The sequence below is a fragment of the Monodelphis domestica genome, chromosome 1 (genome assembly GCF_027887165.1).
Source record: "Monodelphis domestica isolate mMonDom1 chromosome 1, mMonDom1.pri, whole genome shotgun sequence".
In the NCBI taxonomy this organism is placed as follows: Eukaryota; Metazoa; Chordata; class Mammalia; order Didelphimorphia; family Didelphidae; genus Monodelphis; species Monodelphis domestica.
Window position 1 is genome coordinate 304,897,667 of NC_077227.1, and position 9,055 is coordinate 304,906,721.

The 9,055-nt window shown below is 40.3% G+C and overlaps 1 gene segment (V, D, J or C); it reads right to left on the reverse strand.

The window, feature by feature from the left end:
* Positions 1–1,704: 1,704 nt before the first annotated feature.
* Positions 1,705–2,952, reverse strand: LOC103092107 (immunoglobulin heavy variable 3-23-like). The segment is given in 2 exon segments: positions 1,705–2,707; positions 2,807–2,952. Coding segments are annotated over 2 exon segments (474 nt in total).
* Positions 2,953–9,055: the final 6,103 nt, after the last annotated feature.

Below are 9,055 nucleotides of genomic sequence, written 5' to 3' on the forward strand. Positions count from 1 at the left end.
TTGCCTTACTTCCATGCTCTGAGCCTGGCTTGGTACTCTCAGCAAGGTATCTCAGTGCCTTTGCTGGCCAGAAGACCCTGCACAATGAGGGGGGAGGGGAAGGGTTTTCAGAGATTTGAACTTTAGCTCTGTCTAAGCCGCCATCTTGACCAGAAGTCTACTAACAACTCTTAACACATGTATATATGCATAATGACACCTATGTAATATATATGTACTCACATAAACATAGTATTCATATTTAAATGGAAAAATAAAAATTTACTGTTTAATTATTATGTATTAGTTAGTAAGGGCTTGAGATACAAAACTAGTTAATAAATAAATCCTCTCAAAGTTCTGTGGATTATTCTTTCACGAAACTGAACATTTTTATACATTCTGCTTTCATTCATAGGAAGATTGCTAATATGAATAAAGATAGCCTCTTTGTTAAAATTCAGCTCATACAATAGTGAGCACATTAAGAGCATCATTAAGGAAATTAACATTGGTAATTGAAATCTTACATGTGTTTTAATGCATTAGTCTACTTTTTCCACTATTCTGGCCAAATCCTTAAAGAATCACAAGGGGGTGTGCTGCAGAAGAAGAGCAAAGCCTGTACAGAATATCTTCAGTACTGTAAAATGGAGATTTGAACCCCAGACTTCAATCCCCAGAAGTCCTTGTTACTTCCCAGAATTCCCTATAATCTCACCTGAATCTTCACCTGAGTGTGAGAAAACAATTTAGTATTTAAAGGGCACTCTGCCTCCCAAAAGCCTCTCTTCTTCCACTTCTAAGCACATCTGTCTCTCTACCTGGCAGGCAAGATGTAGTGTTTAGGTTGTGAATGGGATAATGTGCCCTAGGAATGTGCTTTACTTATTTTGTATTTTCTTATTTCCTTGCTTTCTAATAATCTTTAATAAACCTCATAAAATATAATACTTTTATCAGTAGAGACTAAATTTAACTATAACAGTACGGAGTTTTAAAGCATGGAAATAATATCGAACTATACCAGCAAAAAGGCCACTTTTCCACAAAATCTTCATTCCGGGTTGTGAAAGTAAAGACATCCCCTTTGCTTGGTGTTGGCCCACAAATCTCTATGTATATTGGTTCTGAATTAGCACAGTTGATTCTGCTTCATCTTCAGCTCCCAGCTTGAGGTAATGTTCTTGGATTGACAGAAAGGTTCTCTTTGGTTCCCTGCAGCTCTGCATTTAAAAGCAGTTAAGAGTCCTGCAGACCAGAGCAGCCCAGAGAGCCAGCAGGAACGGTCAGTCCCACAGGGCTTGGAGGGAAGCACAGTTGGAGCAGTCTGAGCAAAGGCAGTCTGCATCCTAGCCAGTGAAGGGGAGTCCTAACCTCTAGTCCCAAGACACAAGGCCTACCATATGGCCCAGCCCCAGTGAAGGCCACCACCAAGGCCTCCCAGTTGTGTAAGTCAGCATGGAAACTCCCTCCATAGGGACAAAAGGAATAAGATTTTGATAATATGAAAACTCTGGCTGAGCAGAAGCCTCATGTTCCCTCCAGTTAGGTTCCTCCCATACATGCATGAATATGGATAAATGCATACATGGAAAGATCACGATGAGCACACAAAAAGGTACACACACACACACACACAGATTTATACGGAATATATGTATGTTAGATGGTAAACAGAGCATCTAGACTTAACCCTAATTAAATGAAGCCGCCACAGAAACGGAAGTTAAAAGGAATTTATTCCACTCCCATCCCCAGAGAAGCATTGGGAAGACCTTCCATAAATCCTGCTTGTATAGACCACAGCAAGCATCTTCCTATGAGGTCAAAAGACATTCTGATAGAATCATTAAAACTCTGATTGAAATGAGACGAGGCTGAGAGCGCGAATCCCACCTTCTTAGGCAGTTGCCTGGGTAAAGTTTAAAAAAAAAAAAAGGTTTTTAAAAAATTCCCCCAGTCTGACTCCACACAGCAGCTGACTTCCATGCACAAGTGTGCTTCCCTGTGCTCAGAGTGTATGAAAACCCTGCGGGATGCCTGTAGTGAATGTTCAGTGATTCCTCATTTGTCATGTGACCTCGGCTCTGCTTCATGTCTGACACAGTCAGAAAAATTAGTCACGATATACAAAATATGTAAACCATTAAGAGAATACGTCTCCTCCCTGAGCCTCTGCTAATCAGAAGCAGGAAAGAGCAGCAGAGACAAAAAGGAATTAAGACAGAGAGAGGGACATTCACTGGGGTTTGGGAGAAAATCACAGACCCTGAAAAGACACTTGTCAGCCTCCCTCTTCACCTGTTGTTGTAACTGGGCTCCTTGTGCTCAGAGTTCTGGAGTTCCCTCTCTGTCATTCTCCACCAGAACTCTCTGGAGAGGAGGTTTTTGTCTGCTCTCTCACTCCTCTCCCTCACTGTGTCTCCTGCACAGTAATACGTGGCTGTGTCCTCGGCTTTCAGGGAATTCATCTGCAGGTGCAGCAGGCTGTTGCCATTGTCCCTGGAGATGGTGAATCGGCCTTTCACAGAGTCTGCGTAGCTTGTGCTACTTCCAGTATCAATAAGTGAGACCCACTCCAGCCCCTTTCCTGGAGCCTGGCGGACCCAACTCATGTAGTAGCTGCTGAAGGTGAATCCAGAAGCTTTGCAGGAGAGTTTCAAGGATCCTCCAGGCTGTCTCACATCTCCCCCAGACTCCACCAGCTGAACGTCACAATGGACACCTGCAAGCAAAGAGTCATTAGAGACAATAATCACACAGACCCACCACTTCAAAGACTCTTTCCTCCTGCAAAAAAACAGAGTTAAAAATTGAAATCTACCTTGCAAAATCATCAGAATGAAAATGCCTTTGAGTCCAAAACCCATGATTCAGGCTTTACAGTGTCAGTCCTCAGCTGGGAAAGGCCACACAAGGAGAAGCTCCTCTCCCAGAGCAGCAGACACAGGTTTTGTGCTGGGTTCATGCCCAGAGGGAGGAGCCCCATTTGCATGTCTTCCTCTGTTTAATGGGAGGAAGAGCAGCTGCCTTCCACTGTGATGATTCCCTTCCCTGAGCTACAGAAGCATGAAACTCCCAGAGTTGGTTCTAAAGCCCTGAGGAAGGCTGTGGTGACACTGAGAATCCAAGTATCACTGTGAGGTCTCAGTGTCTGTCCTCCATCACTCCATCTGATATAGTCTCAGTACCAAGATAATGCTCATTAGTTCCTTCTGTGTTCCTGGCTACCCCTGAAATGATTTGTTAATGTGTGTGGAAGTGGTGTAGTCATCTCAGATCATGCACCATATATACTCCTATTTCTTCTGAAGCATTTTCTTTAATCCAACTCCATGGCACATAGGGTTAATCAATGTGAAAACATTTATTAAGCAAGCACTGGTAGAAAATGCTGATGATACAGGGGAAAAAAAAAGATCATACGTTGCCATCAAAGGACCCACATTCTAATGGATAGACAGCATGCAAATAACCAGATATATAGAATACACATGAAGAAATGATGAGAATTAATGTCAGGGGTTTAGAGCCAGGAAACTAGAAAAGGCCTTCAATGGAAGTTGATATTTAAACTGATATATAAAAGTAGCCATGGAGTCTAAGAGGCAAAGATTAGGAAGGACTTTGCACGTATGGAGATGGCCAGTTCAAAGACAGGAGAACTACAGAAGATGGAGTGTCATGGGCATGAAATACCAAGGTGGTTAATGAAGTCAGATCTGATTTTTTATATCCTGGAATCCCTTTACATTGAAATAGAGTAGGCACAAATCCTTGAGCTATTCTGAAATCTATAGATTCTTCTTAAAATCATGTTTTATTCGCATAGTACAAAATACAAGGAATTACAAAGGAAGCCAATGCTATTGAAATATAATCATTAATTTCAAACAAACAAAAAGTTCATGGGCATCAGATTAAGAACCTCTGGTGTTCTGGTCTCTCATAAATTCTTTCTCTATAATTAACTCTCAGAGTCTCCTTAGTAAAGTAATTCTCTTAGTTCCCCCTCAGTGTCTCACACAGAGTTTTCTAAATATCACAGTTAACTGATAGTACCTAACATTGCATTCAGTCACTCTTAAAAAAAGTAATAAAAAATGAAGCAGTCTTCCTCACCTCTGAAATACATCCTCTAGATCAGCAGTTCTCAACCTGTGGGTCATGACCCCAGTGGGGTTCGAATTACCAAAACACAGGGGTCACCTAAAGCCATCGGAAAATACATATTTCCAATGGCTTTAGCCGCTGAGAAATCGCACTACTTTACAGCAAGATCTCGGAAAGAACAGTGACCCTGCTGCCCGTACATTGTATAAATATTAGTTACTTATCAGCATCCCTCCCCCATGAGAGGTGATGGATTTACCCGATATCCTGGAGACCGGACTCAACAGAGACCCAGAGAGAGCACCTGAGCGCTGGCTCCGGAAGGGTTAAGAAAGAGTCCTGGGGCAGATAACTCCTGGAGCGGATAATGGAGCCAAGTAACCCCAGCAATGTGAAGCCTCAGCTCAAGCTGGAAGGAGATGACAGGAAGAAGAAGGCAGCTTCTGTGGACCCCCTCCCCAGGCAGGACTTACTTCCTGCCCCAGCGCTCAGGCTGCCTCCTGCTGGATTAACATTTCTCAACATATAATTAAATATTGTTTTCGTGATTAATCACTATGTTTAAAATATGTTTGATTTGGAGCAATGAGAATACATAATGCATATCAGGTATTTACATTCCGAATCATAACTGTAACAAAATTACAGTTTTGAAGTAGCCACTAAAATAATTTTTTGGTTTGGGGTCACCTCAACATAAGGAACTGTATTGCAGGGTCACGGCATTAGAAAGGCTGAGAACCACTGCTCTAGATGCTAGTGTTCTCACACCCAGAATTACTTTTATTTTTTTAATATACTAAGTACATAGTCATTTATGTACATATTTTCCCCCACAAAAATGAGATACTTCGTTTTATGAATATTAAATGGTCCATGATAAGTTCTGATTTATTCAGTTAATTCCTTCTTGTTTGGTTGCAATTTCACTTTTTCTGTTTGGCTTTTTAAATTTTCTGCTATTTTTCCTAGTCTTTTTAAGGAATTAATCTTCAATTTTGATGATTATTTCTATAATTTTTTCCAGAACTTATCTTTTCATCATATTTTAAGTTATTCATAGTTTTTTAATTTTCAAAAATTCACATTCACTTCAATAAATCTCTTTTATTGTGTTATTGTTTGTTTTAGGTATATAATTGAGCTCAATCTAAATTGGTCACAGGGTTCTGTGACCAATATAGTGTGTTATCATACTTCAATATCCAACTTGAAACTGGACCCACTTCCCAGCCTTTACTGTTTGTATAACAGCTCCAATCCAGTTGTTTTGCATATATTTCTCATGGACATTGTTATGCCCCACAAGAAATTTTATCCAGTTAGAGGAATTGGCAAAATTCCTTTATAGTTTCTTACCCTAATGGAGAGAGTCTTTTAACAATCTTGTTCTTTCTTAGGAGGGAAAGGATGAGGGATTGAATATTTACATATTACCAACTCTATTACTTTGCCAGCCATTGTGCTGAGCACTTTTCACAAATATCATGTCACTGATTTTCAACAAGCCTGTGAGGAAATTACAATTAATATTCCCATTTTATAGCTTAGTAAATGGAGACAAACAGAAGTAAAATGAGTTACCCAAGATCACACAGCTCATAAGTGCCTGTGTTTCATCCCCTCCCCCTCCTGGATTGCTGACCCAGTTCATCCTATTTGTAATGAGGGGGAGTTGGACAAAAGAACCTTTGGAGGAAATTGGAATGTAGGAATGACAATTGGAAAATGAACAAGGACTTCTGGGAAATTCTCCTGAGGAGCAGAGACACAGAAGGGAGTGGAAGTAGGAGCTGTTTCTCTGTGACATTTTCAAGATTTCTGACAGTGACAGAAATCCTAACATCCAGGATTCTTGTTTAAAACATCGCTTGTTCCTGTCAAGAAAACTTAATTTCTCTGAAGACTTTTATTTCCATGAACTATTGAGATACTAGACTCAAATCAGTGAGCAGTGCTCTCCTCATTTTCTACCTCTCCCCTACCCAGGAGAAAACCCTTTAATTCAGGAATTAGATTATTTTTAAAAAGATTTAGGGAGACCTACAGTCCCTTTAACCTCTTCCCCTTTACCCCAATCAAAAATTAAATAAAATAAGCAGTCAGATAGAGAATCTAATCTCATTTATTTACATCTAGAGAGGAAGTCCATTGGCAGACTCCAACTTGTTTCCAGTTTTCAAGAAGAGGGGGGAGTCTTGTGAGCACCACAAAGCAGTACATATCCAGATTGAGATCCCTAATACCTCTCCTAGTAGAGAAGATTTCTCTACTGCCCTCAAGGGCAAACATGGCCAACAAAGGCCAAGCCTTCAGCAAAGGGAGATATCCATTTTGTCTGCCTCAAGTCAGTCAGGGGCTCCAGGATGGAGTAGTGAGGGAAGCCATTTTTATCAGCCCTCTCCTCACTGCTTTCAACCCTCATTTCTCCATGTAAGGGGTGTGAGTCCACCAAAATTACACATTTTTCACATACCAGGGCTGCATCCAGGAACATAAATAAAAGGGTGTGTGTGGGACCCACCTGTGACTACTTCCTTGAGCAGGCAGGTGAGAAGGACTGAGGATCCTGCAGGATGAGCTAAACGTGATCACTAAGACTTAGAGTAAGAAAGAGACTTTAAATCCATGCTTGTCTACATCTTCTCTTTCAAGTGATTATTAATAAAATTTTTGGAAAATGAGAATTCTGATATATTAATTTTAATCTAACAGATCCAGGGCAAAATTTGAAGTTAAATCTTTCTGACTCTAAGCTCTATCTATGGTACTACCAGCTGCCTCCAGAACACAGAGGGCTTGGTCAGCTATAGGATCACTTCCCAAGAACTGGTGGTAAGAAAGTTTCTCTCTGAGTCATTGCTCAAGGCTCTTTTCATTCCCACACGTGAAAGCTAGAATTTAACCAACAGGAACAACCAGCATCCCTAAACCTTATGATATGTCTGCTGAAATAAAGTTGCATGTGCATCTCTGGTAGAGGACTGAATTATTGGCTCATCAGGTAAAGTGATATTCCTCAGAACCCCTCTATTAATAGCTAGAACATTACTGGACCAAGAGGTCACAGTCACTGGAAGAGTTACCATGTCTTAGTGAATAGCATTTCTACCAGAAGGACTCAAAAAAGTGTGATTTCTAAAGTATTTTTCCATTCATTAATAGAAACATCATGTGCTGTAACCATTTCATTAGAAACATTACTTCACATTGGCAATTCTGTTTAAAGAGGGATTGTATGACCCTATGTCATCTGTTCAGAAGCAAGTAGAGCCTAGTACCAGGCAATCAACTGCCTTTAAAAAGCCATGTTTTTAATGGATAATCTGGGTGACTTGGGTCTTTAGATCCTTAGTGATAGCTTATTCCGACCACTGTTTTTAGGTTCTTCCTGTACCCAACCTAGACTTTATGAACAGAATCCTTTAGAAACATGGGTCTTATCAGGTCATTAAGTCACAAATGGAAAATTTCTTTATCATTTTTCAAGGCTATAATCTTTCCTAAACAACACTTAAATGATAAAATTTGTGGATAACTGAGTGAATGGAGTATATTAGTATATTCAAGTGAGAAGTAAGAATTTTTCAAAACCTAAAAAAGTCCAAAATTACTCTCATATTCCTTCTTGGACATGAGGAATCAAATAATAGTAGCATATTATGAACTATGCTTACAGTCCTTTGAGGTCTCCACAATTAATGAACTTTGTGTGATTGGAGGGGGGGAATCTTTAGCTATCTGGTGGGGTTCCACTGAGAAGTTAAGATGTAATATTCCCCGAGACTTGATATCAATCTCAACTAATCAATATATCTATAAAAACTATTAACATCAGTAAAGACCATCCAATTTCCCTCAGGAATTTTACTTCCTCCCTTACAAATTCCCATATATATACTGGCTGCATGGTAATTTCATCATTAGAAGGCCTGGAATTAGAAGCTCACTATTTGAATTACCTAAAAGAGGTTACTATTGTTATTTAAAACACAAGAATTTTCTGACTCTTCCTGACCACATTTGAGGTCTTCTTGGCAGAGATGCTGCACTGGTTTGCCATTTTCTTCTACTGCTTCATATAGATTATATGATTTGGATAGTGTCACTTAGCAAGTAAATTTCTGAGATGAAATTTGAATTCAGGAAGACAGATCCTCTGTTTTCTGGCCTGATACTCTTTCAACTATCTCATCTAGCTGCCCCCAAAGACTATAAGATTTAATTTAATTTATTCCACAAAGGGACATCCTCAGAGAGCACATTTACGGTATGCCCAAAACAGAAAGCCTCTCAGCATTGACTGTAGTTGGCCATGCCATAGGAAACCTTTATTCCAGGGACCCAGATTCCTGCAACCACCTCAACTCTTGGGAGGAAATACTGTGCCCATGGCATACTCCTTGTGTAAATGCCTTTTTCCTCTGAGAATTTAAAGGATAAACCTGAGACTTTCAAAGCAAAGGAAGATTTCAAGTTTCTGCCACAAATCTGTTCTCTGCCATACTCATTGTACCTATCTCAGTAGGTTCCAGGAATTCTAAAGAAAGATATATGAGTGGACATGTAGCTGGATACTCTAAGTCCTTATTCTCATCAGGCAAGTCCACCTTTCATTGAATAGTGCTTAAGAATGAGAGTGGACTTCCGGGCTAACATGGCTGCAATCTAGACGTGAATCACTTCCTCTCCCCGGCAACAAACAAAATAGACTACCTCAAAAGAGCATAAAAATCACCTTTGGAAGAAAGGAGGGATTCTCCAGTACCCCACAGAAATGAAGGTACGTGGGGTTTGAACATTAACACATTATAAGAAGGAGGAAAAGCTTGCACAAAAATGTGAACTGAGCCACCCCTCCCCCCCACCAAACCAGAGTAAGGTATCAGAGCGCTTACTGGGACAGCGAGTGAGTGAGGAACGTCTCTGTCGGGGGTGGGGGGGTGGGGGGGAGCATACC